Source organism: Protopterus annectens, chromosome 14.part0 (assembly GCF_019279795.1).
Source record: "Protopterus annectens isolate FY-2018-M chromosome 14.part0, PAN1.0, whole genome shotgun sequence".
NCBI lineage: Eukaryota > Metazoa > Chordata > Ceratodontiformes > Protopteridae > Protopterus > Protopterus annectens.
Genome location: NC_056748.1, coordinates 417210201 through 417238155, shown reverse-complemented (window position 1 = coordinate 417238155; position 27955 = coordinate 417210201). Strand labels below are relative to the sequence as shown.

Sequence of the window (27955 nt, the reverse complement as noted above, 5' to 3'; positions counted from 1 at the left end):
GGAAGGACAGGAGTACTCTGAATCTAAGAGAAGGCTTAGGGATTTCCTTCTTCTATCCCAACACAGACCCCTGGGTATTCCTCCTATTTTGGATATTGTGGATTATGTCTTTTCTGAGTCTAATTTAAATCCTGACTCCTTTCCTCCGGCCTCTGCTAAGCCTGATAGATATTAGAGAGTCCCTGACTCCCACCAGTTTCTATTTAAAAATCCTACTACTGATCCAGAAACCATTTCTCAGGGTCCTAAGGGTGTTAAGGCCGCGACTGCTAAGAACCCTATTCCGTCAGATAAGGATTCTAGAGCTTTGGAGAGATGGGGCAAACAAGTGTACACTTCTGCTACTTTATCTATTAGGGCTTTAAATTGTCAATTTCATATGTTGAAATATCAGCAATACCTTTTGTCTGTTATGAAACAAAAACTGTGTACCATTTCTGCACGTGCAGATAATAAGGAATTACAAGATTTGATGCATGCTACTGAGTAGGTGGGGAAACATACCTTACACTGTGGTTTTGATACTTTGGAGGCCTCTTGCAGGGCAGCTGCCACTGGGCACGGTCATTAGAAGGCATGCTTGGTTAAAGGAACAAAATTTGCCTGATCAAGTGAAAGCAAAATTACTGGATGCTCTTGTTCAACATAATGTTTTGTTTGGGTCTAAGGCTGAAGAGGTTATAAAGAAAATGGAGGATAAGGCAAAATCCATACAAACGGTTACGGATTTCTTACAAGTTCAGCCTCCTAGATTTAACAGAAATTGGCCAGCTAAAAATTGGTCCTTTCCCAGCTCAGACAGGCCTCAGAGGGGTAGATATAGGCGCCCCAGAGGGAGGGCCCAAGCACAGACCTCTTATAGACCTAGACAGTGGAGTGCTTCCACCCCCAGGGGTGGAGAAGATAGGTCTCAACCTTATAGGAAACAGGCTCAATGACTCCCCCTGCATGGCTCCAGGAACCTCTCTCCTGGAAGCTCCTTTGGGAGGAAAACTTTCTCTTTTTCACCGAAATTGGACTTGCATAACCCAAGACAAGTGGGTTCTGGATGTAGTTTTAAGAGGTTACAAATTCCACTTTCACACCTTACCAAAACCAAACGGATGGCCAGACCTACCAAAAACTCAGTGGGCAGAGGCATTAAAACAGGTGAGGTCCCTCATGGCTATGAGGGCCATAGAACTGGTTCCAAATTCAGAGACGGGACAAGGCTTTTATTCAAGACTCTTTCTAGTTCCCAGAAAGCAAAATACTTGGAGACCCATCCTGGATCTGTCAGTATTAAATACTTTCCTGGAGATGCCAAAGTTCAAGATGCTTACTCTGCAGCAGCTCCTGCCAATGTTGAGCAAAAATGCATGGATGGTGACATTGGATTTAAAGGAGGCTTGCCTACACATTCCTATCAGACAGGAGTGCAGAAAATACCTCTGGTTCAAGGCAGGCTCGAAACATTACCAATTCTCTGCGCTGCCCTTTGGCTTGTCTACTATGCCCAGGGTCTTTACCAAGTGCCTGGCACCAGTAGTAGCTTACTGCAGACTCAAGGGAATTCAAATTTACCCTTATCTAAACGACTGCCTTATTCAAGCAGACAGCAAGGACATTTTCTTCCAGCACCTGGAATTTGTTCAGAATCTACTAAAGTACCTGGGATTCACTGTGAACGTAAAAAAGTCAAATTTGACACCCACTCACGAGATAACTTTCCTGGGTGCTCTTTTAAACACAACAACCCAGATGGCATTCCTGACATCAGAAAAACTACAGCTGGCTTCAACTTTCAAAAGCCTGGCATTGATGTCTCACCTAACTGCAAGGAAATTCCTGCAGGCTTTGGGTTATATGGCTTCCTGCATCCTACTCGTACCATATGCAAGACTGCATATGAGGAAGATACAATGGTACATAAAAAGCCTATGGGCCCAGCATTGTCACAGTCTGGAAACACTGATTGCTGTCTTGCCTTGCCTGCAAAAGGAATTCCATTGGTGGGCCATGGCATGTCTTCAAAACAAAGGGAAAGCCTTCAGTCTACCTCCAGCCTACTAAGTGATAACCACAGACGCCTCAGATTATGCATGGGGAGCCCACTTGCAGGGGAAAGGCCTGAAAGGTTTTTGGACAGAGGATCAGAAGCATCTTCATATCAATTTAAAAGAGATGTTAGCTGTGCACAATGCCCTCTTGGCTTTCAGGGATCTTTTACAGCCAGGGCAGCTACTGATACGGACAGACAACACCACAGTTATGTGGTACATAAACAAACAAGGGGGTTCACACTCCTACCCCCTTTGCAGACTAGCCATGACTCTGTGGAACACAGCACTAGCTTGCAAAGTGGACCTACAAGCTCAATTCCTGCCAGGGAAGCAAAACACTCTGGCAGACAGCCTGAGCAGGAACCTGTCAGACCCATACGAGTGGATGCTAGACACCCAAATATTCAAGATGATTACAGAAGCCTGGGGGCTGCCCGGATATAGATCTATTTGCATCTCCCCACAACTACCAGTTACAGACTTTTTGCACAAGGACATATCACAAGCTAGCATGGAAAGTGGATGCTCTCTCATTCAGTTGGAGGAACCTCTCTGGGTATGCCTTTCCACCACTACCTCTTCTACCAAGGGTGTTATTAAAAATAAAACAGGACAAACCAAAGCTGAACTTACTATCCCCGAATTGGCCTCTACAATTTTGGTACTCAACACTGATAAATCTATCCCAGGAACCTCCTTGGATTCTACCTCAGATTCCAAATCTTTTGTCTCAACATCAGGGCCAGGTCCTGCACTCTCGTATCTAAACTCTCAGCCTGGCGTATTCAGGGTCTGTGATTAATCCTACCCTTTCCAAACAGGTCATGGATGTTATCTTAGAAGCCAGAAGGCCTAGCACTAGGAAATGTTATGAAGGTAAATGGAAGAGATTTTGCACCTGGATGCATGCTCAGGAATCAGATCCTCACATTCCAAATATTCCATTGATTTTACATTACCTAACAGATATGTTGCATAAGGGTTTATCTTTTTCCTCCATAAAAATACATGCCTCCGCTATCTCTGCACATTATAATGCAGACCCTCCAATTTTTTCACATCCACTTCTGAAACAATATCTCAGAGGAGCAAAGAATTTAAGGCCCCCTAGGACACCACCCATTCCTACGTAGGACCTCAGTTATGTCCTGGAAAAACTTACTCTGCCTCCTTTTGAGCCTGCTGCTGCCACATCTGATATAAAGTATTTATCATGGAAGACTGTTATCCTACTGGCTTTAACTTCAGCCAGGAGAGTCTCGGAGTTACAAGCGCTCATGGCCGTGGAACCTTACATTATTTTTCATCAAGACAGGGTTTCTTTGAGGACTAACCCTGCTTTCATGCCTAAAGTGGTTTCTAAAGTGGCTTTAAACCAAACTATTCACCTGCCAACTTTTTTCCCTAATCCACAAAATAAGGGGGAGAGGATCTTGCATTCTTTGGACGTGCACAGGCAACTTCGCTTTTACCTGGACAGAACCAAGGATATCAGGAAAACTGAAAAACTGTTTGTTTCTTATGCAGCTAATTCCCAAGGCAAAGCTATTTCAAAACAGACCATTTCTGAATGGATTGCTCATGGAATCAGATTTTGTTACTTTCATCATGGAAAGCAAATCCCAGGAAGAATTAGGACACACTCTACCAGAGCTGCTGCTACTTCAGCTATCTTTCTCAGGGGAGTCCCTACCAAAGATATTTTGGAAGCTGCAACTTGGAGTTCAGTGCATACTTCCTCTAAGAACTATAATCTCCCTCTTTATTCTAAGTCTAGGGCGGGCTTTGCTTCTGCAGTCTTACAAGGCCTTCTAGCCGCCCCTTCTACTCAATAACCACCTCCCTTTATTTCAGCTTTGAGATTCAACCCTTCAGTGATGACTGCATCAGTGAAACACGATGAACATAGTACAGTTCTGTACACTTACCATAAATGTAGATGTTCGAGTGTCTTCACTGTTGCAGTCTGGGTTACCCACCCTCCTGTCCCCTCTTATACTTTTATTGGTGTGGTTCCCTGCTTCACCCTTCTGAGGTGTATTTGCTACAGGGTATGGGGTTTGTTGTATGTTACATTTTTGTTTTACTTTTAGCCTTTACTTTTGGGCACCTGACATCTGGGGCAAGAAAAACTGGAGAACATGGCGTCGGCTGGGAGCTTTATACCTCTGGCGCACTGACGTCAGGGAGGGTGAGTACACAGCCGACGCCGGACCCAGACTTTGGGATTCTGGCCGACCGAGGGCTGCCTGCCGGCAGGAAGAACCCTACAGTGATGACTGCAACAGTGAAGACACGTGAACATCTACATTTATGGCAAGTGTACATAACTGTACTTTCTCACCTGGTGAGTTCCTGTCTGATTCTGGTCCTTTTTCAGAAGTTGTTGGAGGGGGAGGTCGTAGAAAATGGACCTGCAAGAGAAGGCCTCTTGACTCCTCTCCAGAGTTTATCCCTGAAGATACTGATTTTGAGAAAGGGAAGAGATCCTGTCTGAAAGACATCTCCTTCAGAAAGCTTCTAGAATTGATTAAACAGAGAGGAGGTAGGTCCATCAAAGGCCCCTCCTTGGAAGAGTCATTATTCCTCAAGGTTTTTTGGGTTGGCTTGTCTACTTCCTTGGTAGTTCTGCTCACTGATGAGCTGATAGACTTGGTTTTTCAGCGGGCCTGGAAGAAACCTGATGTGGTTGAGCCTATCCTATGAAAACCGAGCAAAATTTTAGTTGCATCTAGGTATAAGTCTCATTTTGAGCAAGGGTACCCTGGTAGATACCATGTTGGTTGCAGCAGCCACCAAAAAGGAGCTGTCTGAGGAGCTGTCTGAGGAAATCTAATCTGTTCATCCACCTAACAGGGAGTCTAGGGAACTGAACAGATTTGGGAAATGGACTTGTACTTCGCTGATGTTTGCACTCCACACACGGAATTACTTTGCCCATATGACATGTTTCCAGGCAGATCTGATTAAAGAAATGTCAAACTCTCTCTTGGGTAACCTGCCTGCCTACATCCAAAAGGCATTGGAGCTGTAGCTATCTACCTTAAATCTACGATCAACATGTCTGCACATCTGCTCTTCAAATGCATGTCAAGGGCAGCAGGCACTGCATTGCTGTTCATTAGCATGCCTGGATACACCTCTGTGATTTCTTGAGAGGTTTCAAGGTGTCCTTTATTTTAATGCTTCCTTCAGTAGTTCAACACTTACTGAAATGAACAGGAGGGCAAGACCCTTTTTGCAGTAGGCATACATTTTTCCATCCCTATTCCCTAAAAGGGTCTTTTCATGGAACCAAAATGTTGGAAGAAAGCTATGGTTTTGAAAGTCCCTGGGTTTTGTACAGGATGCTTCTGCTGACACACTTCCACCCAGAGTAGGAAGGGAATAACTTTAATGATGTCATCCCAGGAGCAGAGGTGGGCTGCAGAGAGTTTTGAGGTCCTTTTACCAAGAAGCCTTTTCAGTGCTCCTGAACAACAGGCCAGTTGATGCACTGTGGAGGTAGTTGGGGAGTGCTTATCCGTCCACCCTCGCACCTGACAGGCCATCACTCTAAAGATTCATGGGTGCAAAGAATAATCATCACAGGCTATATTATTCCCTTTGCTTTCTTGCCAAAAAAAGAGAGACTCTCCAACTGTCCACCCAGTCATGGGGAAATGGCAGCAGTAAAAGTAGTAAGTCTACTAGAAAACCAAGTTGTCCATGAGGTCCTGCCAGACCAGTAAGGATCTTGAGTCTTTTCATGGTTCTTTATTTGGTTCCAAAAACCCCTAAGAACTTCAGGCCCATTCTGGACCGAAGGTACCTCAACCAATTTGTGAAACTGACAAAGTTACAGATGGTGTCACTTCAGTCCATTCTACCTTTTCTGAGCAAGGATGACTGGATGTACTCAATAGATTTCCACAATGTATACTATCGTATCAAAATGTCCAGGAGATGTCTTCCTTTCTGGCTGGGAGCCATTCATTTTCAGTTCAAAGCACTGCCCTTTGTTGTGACCACAGTCTCCTGGGTGTTCACCAAATGCATGGCAGTCGTGGCAGCATAATTCTGGCTTCAAGGATTCCAAGTGTTCCCCTACTTGGATAACTGACTCCTAACTGCATCCACTAAGGATCTGCTTATTCAGTTCAGGCACTTGTTGCTCCATCTTGCCCCATACTTGGGGAATTATGATCAATCTTGCCAAAAGTTAGTTGACACCAGCACATATGAAAGAGTTCATAGGGTGCCAGCTGGATTCAATTACTCAAATTGCCAGATCTCCTCAATCCAGAATTCTGTCTCTGCATCATATAGTTTCAGAGGTTCTCTAGCATTCCAACCCTTCAGCAAGACTAGTGTTATTATTACTGGGCTGTATGGCTGCAGCTATCACACTAGTACCTCAGACAAGATTTTACATGGGAGTTCTGCAGTTGTCACTTTCTATTCAGTGGGCAGAGGTTCATCAACCCCTTCATGCCCCAGTACATTTCACACTAGTATGCAGAAACCATATCCGTTGGTAGTTGACCTCCCCAATAGTAACATGGAGCCAGTCTTTCACCCTTCCATCCCTGATGGCCACTGTGACCAAGAATGTTTCCCTTCTGGGGTTTGAAAATGTTATGAAGGGAACATGGTTCAAGGTACATGATTGGCAGTGGAGGCAAGTCTTCACATCAGCAACTTGGAGATGAGGGCAGTCCTTCTCGCATTGCAGGTGTTTCAGGAATCCCCTCCTGAGGGTGTGATATCCATCAAGATGGACAGCATGATAGTGGTTTGTTATGTCCTCAATCAAGGAGGAGGCAGTTCACACCCATTGTGCCAGGAAGCTATGAGAGGGTGGCAGTAGGCAATGTCTTCCATTGCTTTCTGGTTGCAGTACACATCCCACAGACTTCAGTGTTCTGGTGGACAAACTGTGCAGGTTTATTCTTTTGTCTCACAAATGGTCCTTCAATCAATCAGTGACAACAATGATTTTTAGTTGCTGGGGCTAGTGTTGCTGTGATCTTTTTGCCTACCATCAAAACAAATTTAGCAACATACCCTGCCTTGATTCCCCCAACAGGGGCAGTCACCAAAGGATGTTCTAGTGCACAATCGGGCCTCTGGTGTCCTGTACATCTTCCCACTTTTCCCCTGACAATCTAGTGTCTTCTGAAAGCCATGAGATGAAAAGGCAGTGGTGATTTTCATCGTGTCCTTTTGGCCCTGGCAGGTTTGGGTCCCTTTTCTGTGGCCTCATCTGAAATATCCTCCATGGATAGTGGATCCATGCCCAGATCACCTATTTCACCCATTTGGTCAGACTCGCAAAGACACAAGAATCCTGAAATTGCATGGTTTTGACTTCATAGTTTCTCCAGTTCTAATGGTGGCCAGAGATGTCAGGCTTTCTACTCCAGTCATGCATATTCTGTCATCCTCACAAAATCCTAACACTAGAAAGGTTTAACTTATCAAATGGAAAATATTTACCACATGGGCTTCTTCCAAAGGTTTGGACCCTTTTTTTCAGTCTTAGATTTCTTAGCACATTTGTTTCAGTAGGGTGCTAGTTTCTTGACCATTCAAGTAGAGGTGGCAGCAATATCCAATTTTTACATGGACCAAAACTAAACTTCCATTGCCCCTTTGAAGATTTCCAGTGCTTTTTTGAGGGGAACTTCCTTCTCAGACTTCCAGTAAGGGACCCAGTTCCTCCATGGGATATTAATGTCATGCTTCTGGCACCAATTAGGTCTCACTTTGAAATAACATCGCCAGCAGAATTGAAATCCCTTACTTGGAAAAAACTAGTTTTCTACTAGCAATTACCTCTGCTAAATTGTTACTCAAGTTGCAAGCATTGTCTTGCAGGCAGCCTTACCTGATTTTTCATAATGATAATGTATCCTTGCCAAGCAGTCCTCTTTTCTTCCTAGAGTGGTCTCTGAAGCTAATGTTTATGATTAACTTACCAGCTTTCTTCCCAGATATTTCTAACAGGGAATATACTTTGCAGTTCATGGATGTTCATTAAATCAGATTTTACCTACATTGCACAAGACCATTAGAAAATCAGACCAGCTTTTTCTTTCCTTTTTAAAGGCCAAGTTGGGTCAAGGATTTCTAAAGTGACTGTGTCCAGGTGGCTTTCCAGCTGCGTCACTTTTGTTTATAGAGAAATGGGATTACTCTTATCACGAAAATCACTCATCTAGAGTGGTGGCTACCTCCACTACTTACTTCTCTAGAGTATCCAAGATGAGATGTGTGTTGTGGCTACTTAGTCTACAGTTTATGCCTTTTGAATTGCATTGCAAACTAGATGTATAGTCTAAATCCACCATACTTTGGAATATCCTTCCATGAGACTGCCCAGGGACTCTGGTAGCTTGGGAATCTGCCCCATCCATTGAGTTGGATGGAAAAGACCACATTGGGTATGAATGTTATTTACTTACCATAACAGTAGATCTGCATTGTCTTGTTCTGTCCAGCTCAACCTTCCCTCCATCCCTCCCTCCTCCATCCCAAATTGTCCTTTATGGCCATTGGCTGATTGATTGGACCTGATCAGGGCCTTATCTTATTGTCAGCATGGAGCTGTTATTCATGTTTTATGCCCAGTTGTGTAGGATGATAAGTCTGTGTTGTATTCACAAGGTGAAGTCCTAGGTACAAACAGGTAAACTGGATCTGAGGTAATCTAGAGAGCAACAAGAATTATTAGTAGCAGAGAAGCTAGAACCCTGGATCCAAGTGCTTGAAAAAAGCACAGAGGTTGGATCTGATAACCCATCGATTGAGCCAGACAGATTATGAATCCAGCATTACAGTAAATGCTTAATGTTCATTTAAATTCCATTGTGGTGTTCTCATGTGTATATTTTTCTTTTGCAGTTATTCTTGAAGGCAAAGGTAGACACAGGAGAGTTAACCGATATCATTATACAGCAGAATCATATTGGGAGTGTTATCATGGTAAGGCATGTTTACTGTAGAATGTTTGCTGCATTTTTTGAAATGGTTATCTTATGATTACATTAAGATATATACTACTTTTTTCCCCTTTGCCTACTGACCATCATACCAGTGCTGTAGCTGCTGTCAGCCATTTGTCCTTTATGAGATGAGACATATGTAAGATGAGTCCTTACAGAGATGAGACGACTTTCATCTAGGCAGCCATCAAGGGAGGTTTTCTCTTTGAGCCTTATTGTCGTTTTCCCCAAATATACCCAAGTCTCACAGGGTGAGTGTGGAAGGACTTATCCCTTACTTTCATATCTAGCACTACCCCCCCCCCCCCCGAAGGCACTCTTCCCTCTATTGCTGGTCTCCTTTGAGGATTGTAGGTGGAGTGCAGCACCTGAGATGGGTTCAGTCCTTTCTCTCTGGGAGAGGAGAGTGTGTTCTGCCTTGTCATTCCTGTCCCTTTTCCAGCCTGCTCATCCATTATTTGGGTTGATAATTAATGGGTCATCTGGATCATAGACGAGGCTTTATCCCTATATGGCACTGACCCTGCCTGAGATACAGTAGTTCTCAACACACTTTCCATGCATGTATAATTTTGTACTGTTTATAAGGTATCATTTGCTGAATCTATGTTTGCTCATTTATAATTTGCCTAGGTCAGTATATAGCTGTGTACAAGCAGGTCAGGGCATTACAGACTCTCTTTTTAGCTACACAATTAAATAAGCATTTATGGACTCCATTATTTTATGGTTCTTTTCAGTTTTTATTAACTTGAAAGGAAAATCATGAGGCATGTGTATGTAGGGTAGCTAGGAGTAATTTAATTTCTGCATTTTCTCTACTCTTTGTATAAAAAGAAGCTGTAGGTTCATTGTAAAATATGCTTTGTTTTATCTTTTGTGTAATAGTTGATATCTGGAAAACTAATCTTTTGGCAACATTTGTATCAGCAAGTAGAAAAATAGCAAACATGTTAATGAATTTCCAGCTGAAATTACTTTGCATATGATTGGACTTCCCCACATTTTTCTGAGAAAAAGTTAAATTAGTCAAATTAGTAGATTAAAATAGGGCACGGGTCAGTGCTAAGATAGTTAGGATGCTAATAAATATGTTTAATGCGTAGTGTAAAAATGAAAAGTCTAGTAAAGTGCTGTTTAAAATAAATACTGTTCACATTTTAAAGTTAAACAATTTGTTGCGTTCTAAAGTTAACACTTGTATTTGCAGATGTATAGTATGCAGATGTTTCAGATCACGGATGCACAAGTAAAAACTGCACTCTGCAAAGCCAAGAACACAGCATCCATGGGACCAGACAACATCCCAGGCTGCGTTCTGTACGAACTACAGAATGAACTGGCACCCCGCCTAAGTACCTGTTCAACCATAGCCTCACTTCAGGCTTTGTGCCAACAGAATGGTGTACAGCAATACTTATCCCACTCCACAAAGGGGGTGCCACCACTGACCCCGGGAACTACCACCCCATTAGCCTGACAAGCCTGGTCTGCAAGGCCATGGAATGCATTATCCTGGAGCTTGTAAAGAAAGACATAGGTAACCTCCAAACTCTGGACCCCACTCAGTTTGGGTTTGTAAGATAGATCATGCCTTCTAAACATGATTGACTTATTTGAAGCAGTCACCAGAGCTGTAGACGAGGGTAAGGTGGTGCACACAGCCCATATTGACCTCGCCAAGGCTTTCAACACCATCCCCCCACTCTGGTATTATAGATAAACTTACTGGACTGGGCATAAATCCCTATGTCACAAGATGGGTGGCCAACTGGCTCACTGACGGAACTCACACAGTGAAAATAGCCGACTCCAAATCCGACTTCAGACCAGTGACAAGCGGAGTACCACAGGGTTTGGTCCTGGGTCCTTTCCTGATCAGCATCTACTTCTCAGAAGTCCAGGCTAATACAGCTGGTCTCTGGCTGACAAAGTTCACAGACTACAGCAAACTAGTAGCCATAATAGATTTGCCTAAGGATGTGGACATTCTACAAAAAGGCCTCGCTGAGACTGATGCTTATTGTCAAAGTCATGGCCTCAAGCTCAATGCCAAGAAGTCCATTGTCATCCCCTTTGGGAAAAACACCATACCCATGAACTACCACATAGGCGGTAGCCTACTAAACACTGAAAGTGTGATGAGACCTTGGGACACAGGTGGACAGTAGTCTCTCTTGTGATAATCACGTCACCACAGTAGTTAGGAAATCCTTCTATGTGGCACACCTCATCACAAAGGGGTTCTCCTTCAGAAAAAGAGGTCATTATTCGTCTCTACTCATCCCTCATCAGACCCATTATAGAGTAAAACGCCTCATTTGGCATGTACCTCGCAAGACATCATCAACAACTAGAAAGGCCACAGAAATACCTCACTAAGAGGATTACCGGCCTCAAACAGTTGCCATACATAGACCGTCTCAATAAACTCCAGTTGTACTCCATTGCATATTGCCTACTCAGAGGTGACCTCTGCCTAACATACAAAGCCATGTCTAACTCAGACCTGATGGACGTGCTACACTTAAAGAAATCCCACTCTCCGATCCACACTCTTCAGGGACCTAAACCTTGTCACCACAATAAACAGAACATGCTGAAAGGATAGATTCCTGTCCCAGAGACGTCCCATGCTCTGGAACAGACTACCCATTCATGTCAAGCAAAGCTCCTCATTAGCCCTCTTTAAGAGAAATTTTGACAATTGGACGGGAAACAGGAAATTCACCCCGGCAATCACTTCTGTGGCTCTGATCAATAGGGGCACAGGAAAATAATTTTCTTGGGTGGCGAAAGCCAGGGAACCTCTTTTGGCTAGGCTTATGTAGGTCCTTGGGCCGATAGCTTAGTACTTGCCTATGAACCTATTATTTAGAGGAAATTTTTAATGAAGAATGGCCACTATGGAGTAAAATTAAAACAAAAAAAACATTCTTTTTCAGCTGTGTGTTATTTACAAACCATGCAAACACTTGACTGTAGCCAGCATATCTTATGCATTTATTTTGTAAGTGTTTGTTTATGTTCAGTAGTGTATTGCTATTACCCTGCAGAAAACATTTTAGGTAAAATTTATAGCGTGCATATGAAATTAACTGTAGGAAACAGTCAGTACACTGTGTTTAAATGTGCAGCTTAATTTTGGGGTCATTGCATTGGAATACAGCTCAATATAATTTGACAAATGTTCTGCCTCTCTGGTGTTTCATTTGCTGGAGGGTTATTCAGTTTCTAAATCTAAATAAAGCTTATTGCTAGTGTCATTGTTTGTTTCTAAACTCTATAATTTCATCCCTCATTACGGTTAATAGTATGTCCTGCACTGCAGGTGCAGAGGCTGCTGAGTCTGCATTACATTGTGTAATAACCCCCCTTCTTCTTGGGGTCATTTTTTAACGATACAGTTTGCTGGGACATTTCCAAACCCACCTTAAAGCCTTCTGAGACATGACAAATGATGTGCAATAAATCTCTAAGACATCTATGGTTATGGCTTCCTGTCAGACATTTGGAAGAAACGATAGCTATATTTCCTAGTTCCTTCTGTAAGATTCAGAATAGAGAAAATTCTCCATAGCACTTTTTCTCGCTTGTGTGTATGTGTTTACATGTATATGTATGTATGTGTGTGCATATATGTATGCATGTATGTGATTGCTATACCTCAGAGAAGAGACCGTTCCGAGGAATGACATCTCAGCCTTGGTTCAGTCTCCACATTTCAGGATTCTCTGTAGCAGGTCCCTACATTTTTAAATGGTTAACACATATACATATATGCATGTGTACAGCCCAAACTAACCTAAGTTTATGAACCACTAGTCAAATGCATTTCAGCCACTGCTTCCACCTTTGAATTTCTGATCTGAAGTTGTCTTCATTTGCCCTTCAACCTTTGGGACTCTGATCTGGCACGGATCTGAGTCCCAAAGCATTTCTCCAGCATCTGATCCGAGCTCCTCCCCTACCTACAAAGCCCTTGTATCCTTCCTCCCTTCAGATCTTGTTTGCTGCACTTGTGTAAGTGTCATGATTCATTGCTCTGAGCTATTTGAGCAAGTGTCTATATATTTTTTTTCTTTGTTTTAGTCTGTGTCTCTGACTAGGATTTCCTTTTTCTACATTTCCTATCACCTCCCCTTCAGTGTTTTGAGTTGGTAAAAAAAAAAACTTTCTTTCTGTTCTATCTAGGTCTGTGTGTGTGTCTGTGTGTGTGTGTCTGTGTGTGTCTGTGTGTGTGTGTGTCTGTGTGTGTGTGTCTGTGTGTGTGTGTGTCTGTGTGTGTGTGTGTCTGTGTGTGTGTGTGTGTCTGTGTGTGTGTGTCTGTGTGTGTGTGTGTGTGTGTGTGTGTGTGTGTGTGTGTGTGTGTGTGTGTGTGTGTGTGTGTGTGTCTGTGTGTGTGTGTCTGTGTGTGTGTGTGTGTGTGTGTGTGTGTCTGTGTGTGTGTGTCTGTGTGTGTGTGTCTGTGTGTGTGTGTGTGTGTGTGTGTGTCTGTGTGTGTGTGTGTGTGTGTGTGTGTGTGTGTGTGTGTGTGTGTCTGTGTGTGTGTGTGTGTGTGTGTCTGTGTGTGTGTGTGTGTCTGTGTGTGTGTGTGTGTGTGTGTGTGTGTGTGTCTGTGTGTGTGTCTGTGTGTGTGTCTGTGTGTGTGTGTGTGTGTGTGTGTGTGTGTGTGTGTCTGTCTGTGTGTGTGTCTGTCTGTGTGTCTGTCTGTCTGTGTGTGTGTCTGTCTGTGTGTGTGTGTGTGTGTGTGTGTGTGTGTGTGTCTTTCTATTGTTTTGGCCTCTCTCTCGTGACTGTCAGATACTCCCAAACCGGGTTTTCGCAAATGCACTGAGTGTAACCATAAGCTTTCCCCAGCTGATAGCCACACTCGGTCTGTTGAGTGCTTAGGGGTCATCTATCTTGATTCCTCCTGCTCAGTCTGCGTGGGGTTCAATCCCCGCCAACTGATCGACAGAAGGAATAAACTTATTCTGAAAGGCCTTCTACCCCTACCGACCACGGGGGCCCAAACCACTACTTCTACTGCTTCCATCTCCGTCCTGGCCTCTGGGACTCAAGTCCCGCTAAGAGGATCGGGGATGGGGACAAACATAAGCATAGGGACAAGCCTAGGAAGCGGTCACCTGACCGCTTGTCCTCAGCTGGCCCTCCAGCCCAGCTCCTCTCGGCTCTGAGGGTGGAGTCTCCCCGACTCCATTCCCCTTGTTTCTCCCTGGAGCTGGAGGTGCTTCAGAGCCATTACTCGGCCTCAGTGTCACCTCACTGCTTCTCTAGGCTGGTGTCGATGGCCTCTTCCTCCAGATCCACCCGCAGGCTTTCTGAAATCAAGGTGAACAGGATGATGCGGAGATTCATCCTCACCCAGATACAGATGGGAGTTTTGCCTGCCCCCTCTCCATCTGGAGTGGGGGGCATGTAGTCTGCCTTCATACTGATTACTCCTTCTCTGATCCCACTCCTCGTTTTGGAGTCCTATGATCCAATGACTCTCGGTGTTGAGGGGTTGTTGCCAATGGTACCTGATACCTCGATGCCAGACATTACCTTGGGCAGGTTGGATCCGATGAGTTTGGATTTGTCCAGCTCTCGGAGCCGTAGCCTCGGAGCCAGATCTGAGGGATGGTTTTGGCTTTGAGTTTTTCAGAGCAGAACCTTCCAGTCAGTCTCAGCACCTGGAGCTTCGGCTCTGGCTCCCCCGTTGATCCATAATGTTGCGGACCCGTCTGTAGCCCCTGTTCAGACAGTTCGTTCAACTTTTGGCTTTGATTTGGTGGAGAAGGGGTCTCTCAATTAAATCGAGATCCTTGACGATCTCGTCTTCGAAATCTGACCTGGTTCCCTCTGTTTCTGGAACGGATCCTGCCATCCTGCTACCTCAGGGACAGCTTGCTGCATCTTCCCCAGGGGAACTCCCACACGGGACAGCTAGATGCTTTTGACACATCCCCAGAGTCCCCCCCCCCCGAGGAGGTTTCTCAAACATACGTGCAAAAGGAGGCACATAGACTCCCTACCAGAGTCTCTCTCAGAAGACACCAAGTTGGAGGAAGGAGAGGGTTCCCTCCGATCACCGCCAGTGGATGTCTCATTTGGAGACATCATGGAATCCTGCGACAGTTTGCGGGGGGGGGGGGGGTCTGCCCAAAAACCCAATCCTGACGAGTCTGTGTTCCTGGAGTCATTTGGCACAGGACCCTCTTCCTCCTGGTTGTCCCCTTCTGCAGATCCTCTGGTGGATCTTGCGACATCTCTGGTGTAGAAGGAGCCCAACACGGTGGAGCAGATTCCCAAGCAAATCGATAAGGTCCTCAGTGCCCCCACAGACAAGAAACATTGGTCAAAGGGACCCCCTGTTGATGCCATGGTCATGGTGGCAGCCACCAAAAAGGAGCTCGGACAAGAGAGCTCCACAGTCCACCTGCCAGACCGAGAGTATAGGACGTTGGACCGTTTTCAGAAGCAGGCCTGTACTTCAGCCACGGTCACTGTGCGTGCTCTGAACTATATGCCACATGTTATTAGACTACAGCGAGACCCAGTGATGGAGCTCTCCAAGTCTACCCAGGGACCATGTTAGCGGAGGATAAGGTTTTCCCCTCTCGAAAGACCACCCAAACCTCCATTGCCAATACCTTAATGCGGCTTCTTTCTCATGCTACAGAGGGCACAACTAGAGCAGCTGGGACCAGCATTTCCATCAGGCATCACACCTGTCTCCAGCTGTGTACCTTCTCAGAGCCCTTCAAGACATCTTTCATAAGTGCCCCTTACAGTGGTTCCACACTCTTTGGAAAGACAATACATGACACATTGGTCCAGAGTGAGAAGGACAGGAAGACTCTGCCATCAGGATCTGGCTCACAACCCCTCAACAATCCTTTGCAGGAAACAGTGTGGGGCCAAAAAGATGTGGTTCTGGAAGTCTCAGGTTTACTCCCAGGATGCTCGGGATTTGACAGACGCCTCCCTCATGGCAGAGAGGGCCTGAGGAATCGGAGGGCCCGGGATTCATTCTCGGATAGGCCCGAGCAGCAACCCTGAAGAGTTGGGCCCGGCTGCTTGTCTCTGGAGGCAGTCTGAGGTCGACACTACATCCATCAGCCTGGGAGTCAATCACATGCAATCAGTTGATGTTGAGAATCATATCCAGAGGATCTTCCATCCTCTTCTTTCAAAGGCCAAGTCTGGCCAGGTCCCTCCCAGACGTTCCACCCATACAAAGGGAAAGCAGCAGCACAGGAAATTTCCAAGCTGCTAGAAAAACGAGTCCTCCAGCCCGTTCCTCCAGATCAGTCCAGATTAGGCATCTATTCCAGGTTCTTTCTGGTGCCAAAGAAAACTGGGGACTTGAGGCCAATTCTGGACCTCTCTACCTTGAATCTGTCAGTTGCCAAGATGAAATTCTGGATGGTCACACTCCATTCTATCATGCCCTTTTTGCAGGAGAACGACTGGATGTGCTCTGTAGACCTCCAAGATGTGTACTATCACATCAAAATGGACAGACGCTCTCAGAGGTTTCTCCGCTTCAGGCTGAGGACCAGTCATTACCAATTCAGAGTGCTACCCTTGGTCTCACCACAGCCCCCAGGGTGTTCACCAAAGTAATGGTGGTGGTAGCAGCTCACCTCAGGCTGCAGGGCTTCTAGGTCTTCCCTTACCTGGACGATTGGCTCCTTTCCGCCCCCTCCAGGCATCGACTCTGCCAAGCTCGGGACTTTCTCATCCAAACTGCCCACCAGCTGTTCATCACCATCAGTCTTAACAAATCTCTCTTACAACTGGTTCAGATTTCAGATTTTGGATTTCATTGTAGCAAGGTTGGACACCATTCAGACAAAGGCCGTTCTGGCACCCAACAGACTTCACTCCCTCAAACATCATGTCTTACACATTCTTCAGGTTCCGTCTCCTCCCGCGGAATTGGTTTTAAGGGCTTTGGGGTCCATGATGGCCACGATCACCCTCATTCCCACAGCTCGGTTGCACATTAGGGTGCTCCAATGGACTCTGGCAGTCCAGTAGTCCTTTTTTTATCTTCCACTGTCTCATCCTATTAGTCTGTCCCGGGCATGCAAAGATTTTCTTATTTGGTAGATTCAGTCCCCAGATATTCTTCGCAGTTGCCCCTTCATCCTCCCCACCCCTCTGACCACAGATGCCTCTCTGCTCGATTAAGCCACCTTGCATGATTTTCCATAAAGACAGAGTTTCGTTATGCACTAACCCTTCCTTTTTGCCTAAAATGGCCTCAAAGTCAAACCTCAACCAGGTTATCAATCTCTCTGTCTTCTTTCTTAACTTTCAGAATAAGGGAGAGTATAAATTGCACCCTCTAGATGTTCATAGACATTTACGGTTTTATTTACACAGAACAAAGGCCTTTCGCAAGTCTGATCAACTTTTCATTTTCTATTCTAAACCCTTCTTAGAGAAGCCTGTATCTAAGGTCACCATTGCCCGTTGGATTTCTCAGTGTATACTCTTGACATATTCAGCAAAGGTGCCTCCGCCAGGTCATGTTAAGGCACATTCTACTAGATCTATGGCTACCTCTGCCACCTTTTGATCCAGAGTTTCCTTGGATGACCTTTGCTCTGCGGTTACCTGGGCATCTTCACATACTTTCATCTCCCATTACAAGTTGGATCTTCTCTCCAGAAGTAGGGCATCCTTTGACTCCGCTGTGTTGTAGAATATCCGTCCATGAGGGCCTCCCAGGTGTTTGGTAGCTGGGGACTCTGTCCAACAGGTTGAAGACCAAATGAAAACGACTTCAGATAAAAAGTTATGTACCACCATAGCATTCCATCTGAGTTTTTGCTCTTCATTTGTCTTAAACCGTCCCTCCCTTCTTCCCCCTGCCTTATATGGGCTGTGTGGTGCCTTATATGGGCTGTGTGGTGGTCTGGCTGGATAAGACATGACCCTTTCCTTTGGCGTAAGTGGTTATTCCTGTTTATATTACCTGAACATTTGGTGTCCGGGGATGAGACATTGTGTCAAGTAGAGTTTGCTGCCCCCATAGCAACCCAATCTGAAGGGAGGAAGGAGACAGGGGCATTATGGGTATGGGAGAAGCTTGGAGTGAGGATCAGATGCTGGAGAGATGCGGCTGAGTTGGGTACATGCCAGATCCTTGTCCCACAGGTTGAAGACAAATGAAGAGCAACAACTCATATGGAACGTTATGGTGAGTACATAACTTCTTTTTTTTTTTTTTTGCAGATTTAAGATGGTATAACTTAAAATTTTAATATGATTTGGTAGGTGGTAATGCAATGGTATAGGTTAAAGTTGATATATTGTGTTTGATGGTATTTATGGGACTGCTGTATTGTTTGTGTCTTTGCTGGTTAATAAAAAAAAAAATATATATATATATATATATCTATATATATCTATATCTATATATATATATATATATATATATATATATATATATATATATATATATATATATATCTACACACACACACACACACACATATATATATATATAGATAGACATATATATATATATATATATATATATATAGATATATATATATATATATATATATATATATATATATATATATATATATATATATATATATAAATATATATATGTGTGTGTGTATATATATCAGATTCTTCGCAGTGCTGTTTGGCTCTGTAAAGAGTTGGAGCATGGTAATTTGTTTTTCCTGCCTTTGCATTTTCCTTTTAGGACATGTATATACATTAGAGGATTAATGCAGCAGTTCTGCTGTTATTTACAGGCAAACCTCTGAGGAGGTCATTAGGTAAAATAGAGTACATGAGGAGGGCTGACATACCCTTTCATTTCATCTGACACAAACCTCCATTCGGATACCTCTGCAAATGTGATGCAAGACAACCACTGTCCCTTGTTCCACTTTTGCTTGCTCATGGCATTGTGGTAATTGCTCTTGTATCCCATTAACCTGCTGTAAAAGTATTTTGAAAACTTGATTAATTATGTGTAGGAGAAAAAATGATTATTTGGACTACATTATTGCAGAATCTTTTCCCCTGTGGTTTCCCCAGTGTATTAAAGTTTCCAACTAGAGGTAGACCTAGATGGCTGCCTTGGAATACAATAAACATTGCCAGCAGCAAGTGGGTGTAAATAGCATTTTTTATATACCAATGTCCACAATAGTAAAAACGGAGCAAAAGCAGAAGGTCTTGTATATAGCTCTATTTTATTCTCCAATAAAAACAAATGAATAAAACGGATGAGCGCGCTTTCGCTTACAAAGCTTCATCAGATCCATGTTAAATAACCCTCACTCAAAGCATTTATACCTAAATTCAAAAAACGAATAACCAATCAGGCTTCCATGTCAATTACTACATTAAAGGAATAACATATTAAAAGGCATCTTCTAAAAACTTTTATATATTCACTATAAACCATTTCTATATATAAATATTATTCTTTATATATACAACTCTATATTCATCCAATAAAAACAATATGCATACTGCTTAAATGTTAGACACAATGGAGCACTTCTAACACAATGTGGGCATTGTAATTTTTGTAAGTATATAGACACTAGTAAGAGCTTTTTTCATCCTGGCCTACGTAGAGATTTTAGGACATCAGTTAGAGCCGATTGTTTGACATCTAATCTTGTTTATCTGGCGGTATGTCAGAATTGCTCTTCTTTCTACGTTGGGAAAACCAATAGACCTTTTAGGGATAGAGTACGTGAGCATGTGTATTATATTAGGAAACAACTGGAACATAATGCCCTAGCTAAACACACCATACAATATGATGGAAGCCATACCTTCCTTTTTAGAGCCCTAGAGGTTATTTCTCCTAGTATACGAGAAGGTGACATCAGGAACCATACTGAATTTAGGGAGAATAATTGGATTATAACACTGAGGGCTGATAGAGGTATGGGACTCAATGAGAGGGCATCTATAAAACCATCATTAAGGAAACGTAATATTAGATAGTGTTTAAAAAGAAGACCTCATGTTCATATTTTCTACATGCATTCATTTTGCTCACAGATAGTGTTAAAAAGATGACTATAATGTTTATTGTTTATATTTTCTATACACATTAATCTGCTCATAGAATATTAGAAGTGCTCCATTGTGTCTAACATTTAAGCAGTATGCATATTGTTTTTATTGGATGAATATAGAGTTGTATATATAAAGAATAATATTTATATATAGAAATGGTTTATAGTGAATATATAAAAGTTTTTAGAAGATGCCTTTTAATATATGTTATTCCTTTAATGTAGTAATTGACATGGAAGCCTGATTGGTTATTAGTTTTTTGAATTTAGGTATAAATGCTTTGAGTGAGGGTTATTTAACATGGATCTGATGAAGCTTTGTAGGCGAAAGCGTACTCATCCGTTTTATTTGTTTATTTTTATTGGAGAATAAAATAGAGCTATATATAAGACCTTCCTGCTTTTGCTCCGTTTTTACTATTGTGGACACTGGTTTATAAAAAGCGTAGCTACGGAGCATTTGCTTGGTTGGCTTGTGGTGAACTTTTTACTTTTGAGCATTTTTTATATCATTATGAGCAAGAAAAACATGCAAATATTCACAAGAAAAAATAAGTTCAGCTGTAACACTGGAAAATGCCACATTTTTTACTGGTTGCCTTAAATTCTGCATTTTTGGTTGTGCTTCCAGAGTTCAGTTAGTATTGATTTCTTTTATAGGTATTATTTTTTTGTTTTCTGGGTTGTCCAACTGGGCACTGCCCATTTCCAGTGGAGTCCCAGGAAGCACTATTTTTCAAAGATATTTCAAAGGATATTGCAGAAGTCAAGCATTCAAGATTATATATCCAGGAGGAGAGGATGAACAATGGCCTGTCCAGCTGTACAATACAGACAGATGTGTAGACTATGCTGAGCTTACTTGTGTCAGTGCTTAGAAGGATAGCTTTATATGTGATGTGTATACAGTTCCTCACTTTAAATAATATTTGTCTACTAGATTTTTGAGTTGCATTTCCACAAATAGGCAATGAAGAAATAATATATACCAACCTCAAAATTAACCATAACAAAACCATCAACATAATTGGATACTACTTCCCACCTGGCCAAAACATCCCTCCACTAGAAAACCTACTCAGCTGGTCTATCCACCATCTTCCCCAAGAAATTATCATCTTAGGTGATTTCAATATTGACTGGCAATCCTGTTCTGGCAACAATCCAACCCATCATGTACACCTTCATGGCTTCACCCAACTAGTCCAGTCACCAACCAGGATAAATAAAAACTCCAGCAAGCACACTACCCTGGATTGGATACTAGTCAGTAAGAGCCCCCAGTCATATATAACAGGCTGCTTATCAGATAGCCTCAGTGATCACTCCCCAACATTCCTACTCAAAAAATACCTATACCAAGCTAAACCTGTCATCCACTGTCAAATACGTAAAAAACTAAACTTTAACCCACTCACATTCATCTCATCCCTCAAAGAATGTAACTGGCATCCTCTAAAGTACCTCAGTCTAGATGACGCAGTGGAATTTTTTAATACTACCTTCCTGAACATCCTTAATTACCATGCCCCCATAAGATTTTCCAGAACCAAAGCACAACCCTCCCCATGGCTACAGAAAACCACTAAGTCAGAAATGAAAAACGGGGATAAAGCCTGGGAGCACTGGCGCAAAACCAAAACCCCCTCAGCTAGACGGAAATTCCTAGAACTACGCAATAGAGTCAGAAAGCTAATAAAACAGGACAAATTCCAATACTACCAGTCTGCCCTAGACTCCTCACAACACAGCCCCAAACAATTCTGGTCCTCCATAAACTCCATCCTCCACCCAGGTAAAGTCAGTACCCCTCCTCCTAATATCCCTCACTCCTCAGAAAATATTGCTACCTCATTCAACACACACCATACTATCACTAGCTAAACACAACCCCCCTCCCCTCCAACCCACACCTTCAACTAGTAATCTACCCACTGCCTTCTCCTTTTCTCCTGTACCTACCTCCAACATAAAAAAAAAAACTCTTAACTAAACTTAAACCCACCAAATTAGCAGCAGACAACCTCCCAAGTGAATACCTACAAATCGCAGCTGATGCTCTGCCCTACCCAGTACCCATCTTGATTAACTGATCTCTGTCAGAAAGTTACGTTCCCACACTGTGGAAAGTATCACATATAATTCCCCTCCACAAAGGCGGACCATCCGCAGAACTAACCAATTACCACCCCATAACTATTCTCTCTCCACTCTTCAAAATGCTAGAGAGATGCATATACTCTCGGGTCTCGGACTACCTCCTTACTAACAACCTCCTTTCCAGTACTCAGCATGGTTTCCGACCAAACCATAGCACCACCACTGCCTTACTCTCCTATACTAACACTATCCTTCAGCATAAAAACAATGGCTATCTCTCCTCTGCTACTTTCCTAGACCTATCTAAAGCATTTAACATGGTCCCACACAAACAACTTATCTCTGTCCTCAATAACCTATCCTTCTCACAATCAGTCACCAACTGGTTTCTGAGTTACCTGTCTGACCGCCAACAATCCGTTGTATGGCAGAATGACATATCTCCCCAACTACCTGTCTCCATAGGGGTTCCCCAAGGATCCATCCTTGGACCCCTACTCTTCTCTGTTTATATCAATAATCTAGCCTCTGCCACCAAACATGGCACGCTCATACAATACACAGATGACTCGACCATCATCTGCTCAACCCAGTCCCTACCAAAACTGCAGAGAGTCACACAGGAAGCCTTTTCCTCTGTTGAAACATGGTTATCCGATGCCCTGTTAATACTCCAACCCAAACAAAACTAAACTACTCCTCTTCCAACCCACCAAACATACTCAAAACAACTCTCACTTTAACATCACAGCAAAAGACAACTCCACTATATACCCAACTGAACACACCAAATTGCTAGGAGTGGAAATAGACAATAAACTAAAATTTGACATTCACATATCCATGACCATAAAAAAGTCTACAAAACACTAGGAGCGTTATACAGAAATAAGCAATTTCTCACCAAAGCAGCAAAGATTTCAATAGCAAATTCCCACCTTATCTCCCCCCTACTTTATGCCTCTCCAATATATACCAACCTAAGGCAATGTGATCTAAACAAGCTAGAGACTGCTACAACAAAATCGCCAAATTCGCCACAGGGACATCCTACCGTAGTCACCACTGTGTCTCACTTGCTGAACTGGGCTGGCTTGAACTCCCTCACCTCCTTTAGTGGCATCAACTCTCACTCACCCACAAACTAGTAAACCATCCACTAAATGTCCCATCCCTCCAGAATCTACTCCAACCCTATCGCACCACCAGACCGCTAAACTCCAGCAACAAAAATCACTTGCAGATCACTAAAGCCAATAACTCTGCTGGTGAAGCACTATTCTCTTGCGCCATAGCCAAATTATGGAACTCACTCCCACCCACAATTACCTCCATACCATCATGCACCCACTTCAGAACTTTACTAAAAGTGCACCTAAAAACATGCTGACTATGCCCTTGCAACTCCCACTCTAATATCATCCACCCCATCCAACCACCACCTTTCTTTCCACTCCACTAACTACCTTGATTATAGCAAGCTCAGATGCTCATAAGCCTAGTACTTATTATACAGCAGGAACTTCTCATTGTAACATTTGTTTAATGTCTGTTATGTACTTCACAGATAAAGATTCCAGTTGTCTACTGATGTACCATGTTCTTCATCTGTAAATATGTTGCAAGTAATTGCTATGTTAAATTGTTAATCGCTATGTAATCCAATGTAACTACTGTATGTTTATTTACTGTGGAGCTTTTCTCCCCGGGCCTCCGCTGAAAATGGACCTACATCCAGTCGGACACTCCCGGTCAACAAATTTAAATAAATAAAAATAAATAAATTTCACTAAAACATTCATAGGTTCATAGATGTGTACTAGGCTAATGGCCCTGGGGCCTTTACAAGTCTAGCCATAGGCTTACCCTGGCATTGTGCCACCCGACCTTAGTGCCTAGTGCCTCTGTTGAGTGGAGCCACTGGAGTTATCCCCGGGGTGAATTTTCTATTTCCCATCCACTCATCAAGATTTCTCTTGAAGAGGGTCAGCGAGGTGCTCTGCTTGATATGTATGGAAAGTCTGTTCCATAGCATGGGCATTCTTTGGGTTATGAACCTGTTCCTCCAGTACGTTCTGTTGATTGTGGTAATGAGGTTGAGGTCTCTGGAGGGTGTGGTGCGGAGGGATTGGGATTTCTTTAAATGTAGCATTTTTAACAGAGCTGGGTCAGACATGGCTTTGTAAGTCAAGCAGAGATTGCACTAAGTAGGCAATATGAGACCGAGAATAGTTGGAGTTTGAGTCTGTCCATATAGGACAAGTGTTTAAGACCTAGGATGCTCTTTGAGGTACTTTTGTGGCCCCTCCAGTTGTTGCAGGTGTCTAGTGAGGTACATGCCAAATGGGACATTTGTACTCGATGATTGGCCTAATGAGGGAAGAGTAGATGGAGACAATGACCTATTTCTTCCTGGATGCAAAACCCTTAGTAATGAGATCTGCCACATAGAAGGACATTCTGACCACAGTGGCAGTGTGGTGGTCAAAAGAGAGGTTGCTGTCAACCTGTGTTCCCAGATCTCTTATAATGCCTTCTGTGTTCAGTGGACTACCATCGATGTGGTAATTCATGGGAACCGGGTTTTTCCCAAAGGGGATGACAACACATTTTGTGGCATTGAGCTTAAGGCCATGGTTCTAACACCAGTCATAGTTCTCAGTGAGGCCATTCTGTAGGATGTCAGCATCACTTGGGGAGTTAATAATAGCTCCCAACTTGCAATCATCTGCGAACTTTGTCAGCCCGAGTCATGTTGGCCTGGACTTCAGAGAAGTAGATATAAAAACAGGAGAGGACCCAGGACCGAACCCTGTGGGATTCCACTCGTGACTAGTCGGCAGTCTGACTTGGAGTCAGCAACTTTCACACTGTGGATTCTATCTGTGAGCCAGTTTGCAGGTTGGTGCCTAGCTTAGTGATTTTTTTTCTATGATTCCTAAGTTGGGAATGGTATCAAAGGCCTTGGCCAGATCAAGGTAGGTTGTATGAACCACCTTGCCTTCATCCACAGCTTTGGTGACTGACTCAAAGAAGTCGACCAAGTTGAGCAGGCATGATCTACCCTTCATAAAACCAAACTGTGTGGGATCCAGAGTTTGGAGATTCCCTATATCCTTGCTTATTAGGTCCATGATGATGTGTTCCATAGCTTTGCATATTAGACTTGTTAGGCTAATGGGGCGATAGTTCCCAGGGTCTGTAGTCACTCCTCCTTTATGGAGAGGTATGACTGTGGCAGTGCGCCATTCGGTAGGGGCAAAGCCTGAGGTGAGGCTGTGATTGAACAGGGCACACAGGTGAGGTGCCAGTTCACTCTGTAGTTCATGTAGAGCACAGCCAGGGATATTGTCAGGTCCCATAGAAGCTGTATTCTTGGCCTTGGACAGTGCCGTTTTAACCTGTGCAGCAGTAATACTGGGTGCCTGGCATTCTACTGGTATTGTGTTTGGCCCTCTGGAGGGGGAAGAGAGGGGTAAAGTTTGCACTGAATCTGTCGGCCAGTATATTGGCAATATGTTTGGCTTGGTATAGGAGGTACCATTGTGCAGTAGCTCAGAGCAAATCTGGGTATTGCCTTGGAAATTCTTTACATAACTATAGAAGGCCTTGTGGTTGTCTTTACTATCTGCTGCAATTCTGTTTTCATACACTTTAAGATATCCTGTAGAAGGTATCATACTTTGTGGGGGGGGGGATCATAGCTGCAATACAAGCTTGCAGCAGCAGGCTTTCAAAAAAGCTTGATTGCTTTAACAGACAGTTTAAATTTTGTCACACATTAATGTGTATGATTTAGGTTTGTAATTTTGAAAGGTGCTTTTTTTCTCATGCCCATAGAATTTGTATAGTATACACTGAGCAGTGTCCAAGTGTCTCTTAATTACATGGTTTAATTTCAGTGAAGTACTGTGAGATCCAGTTAATTCTATTAAATAAATCACTCAATGTTTTCAAATGCAGCATGGTCATTGGCTTCTTTTTAAGCTGGGTAAATATCACTGGGAATATGAGTAGTTCACTCTTTGATGGGCAAATGTACAAGAGCATGAAGGAGATGTCACTGAAAAACACTTTCAGTGATCATTGAGATTTGCACTTTTTTCTGCTTTTGTGACCTTGAAGTTGTTGTATGTGATTTAGAGGGTCTCTCCCACATGGGAGGTGCAGGGGGGGGTCATTATATAGTCAGCCAAGTAGCATAGAGGGATAATGCCCTGGCTATGACCCACATGACAAGAACTTATGTAGTGGTTAGGCATCTTGTGGCAGGAAGGCTGGACATGCCTGTACTGGAGAGGGGTGACCATGTCTGATAGGTGTGTAACTGAGCATTGGTGGACACTGGAGCTCAGATGCAACTGTAGCTGAGGGTAGTATGACAGAGCAGAAGTAACTGGATTGTAGAGTCCAGGGTGTAGCACATGCTTGAACTACTCCCCATTGCCCACCTCACCTAACCCACCTATTTACAGAGCCAGATTGTACTGGGGAGGGTGTAGCACATGCTTGAACTACTCCCCATTGCCCACCTCACCTAACCCACCTATTTACAGAGCCAGATTGTACTGGGGAGGGTGTAGCACATGCTTGAACTACTCCCCATTGCCCACCTCACCTAACCCACCTATTTACAGAGCCAGCTTGTACTGGGGAGGGATTTTGGGCTTGCATAATACCCAGATGGGTTGCAGTATGATGATCCCAGCTTCCTTACTTCTCTATGAGGGGGATTGTATAGACCTTGTGGCCTACAGACTCTTTCATTCCATAGGGACAGGACTTGCCCAGCAATGAGATAGGCCAGATTGCCCCTAAAGAGGTAGTATCAGTGCAGAGGGGCAGGAATGTGAGCCAGATTATTTGAAATCGGTGATTAACCTGGTCAGAAATTGTGGTGTGAGCTCTAAAAAACACTTTGTTTTTTCATGATTTGTTGTACTAGGGCACTCTGCTTACTTATCATACTTTGTATATTGGATGAAAAGTGTGTAAATTCTGTAATAGGTTAGGTGATGGGGGATCCCAGTGCTAATGACTATGTATTTTTAATTTTGTTTCTGTGAAGGAGATCTGTAAACCAAGGGTGATGGGTAGAGAGGTTATGATTTTGAATGGTTGACAGCCTATTGCTCTGGAAATGGGTTAGGTGTTCTTTATAGGTTGTGTATGTCATTTAAAATATTTTAAGAGAATTTGGTTAGCAAAGTGCTGTAGTTTAGATTAAAAAGTCCAAGTTCAAGATTTAACATTTCCACCTTTTATTGTATGTGAGTTTGTTTCAGCTAATTGTGTCCTGTTGTGTGTAGAGAAATGTTGTTGCCAGTTTTGTTTTTTCATGTGCTGGTCTAATGAATATAATGTGGAAGAATCCATTATCTGTTATTGTGGATCTTGTGGACATCTTTTCAGTTGCAAGTTGGAACACTATATCCATCACTGTCTATTGCCTGTGACTGACCATACAGAAGGGAATGCTTTCAGATGTTGACATTGTTCATTCATTTCACGCATTCCATGTGCACGGTGGTGACTTTCAGGTTGTAGGAGGAAAAGAGAAATGTCCAATAATAAGTTGTTAGCTTGGCAGCTGAACCAGTTACAAGTGGGTAAGGGCAGAGAAGGTGATATCTGGGAATGAAAGATGCTTGTGGAATAAGGCTGCTAGTGCATTTAGAGATTTCTTAGACAGTTGGCTAACAGCATGTTTGTTTTGAATTCACTTAATAGTCGAGTTTCATGCAGGAAAATTCTTACAACTTTATTC

The 27955-nt window shown here is 43.3% G+C and overlaps 1 protein-coding gene across 2 annotated transcripts in view; it reads left to right on the top strand.

Moving 5' to 3' along the window:
• LOC122789021 (BRCA2 and CDKN1A interacting protein) overlaps window positions 1–27955 on the top strand; it is a 216208-nt gene that overhangs the window by 72930 nt on the left and 115323 nt on the right. For both annotated transcript variants that reach the window (XM_044056185.1, XM_044056184.1), the window contains exon 3: window positions 8928–9008. In XM_044056185.1, the coding sequence (XP_043912120.1) occupies window positions 8928–9008 (81 nt within the window). The remainder of the gene's footprint in view (window positions 1–8927; window positions 9009–27955) is intronic.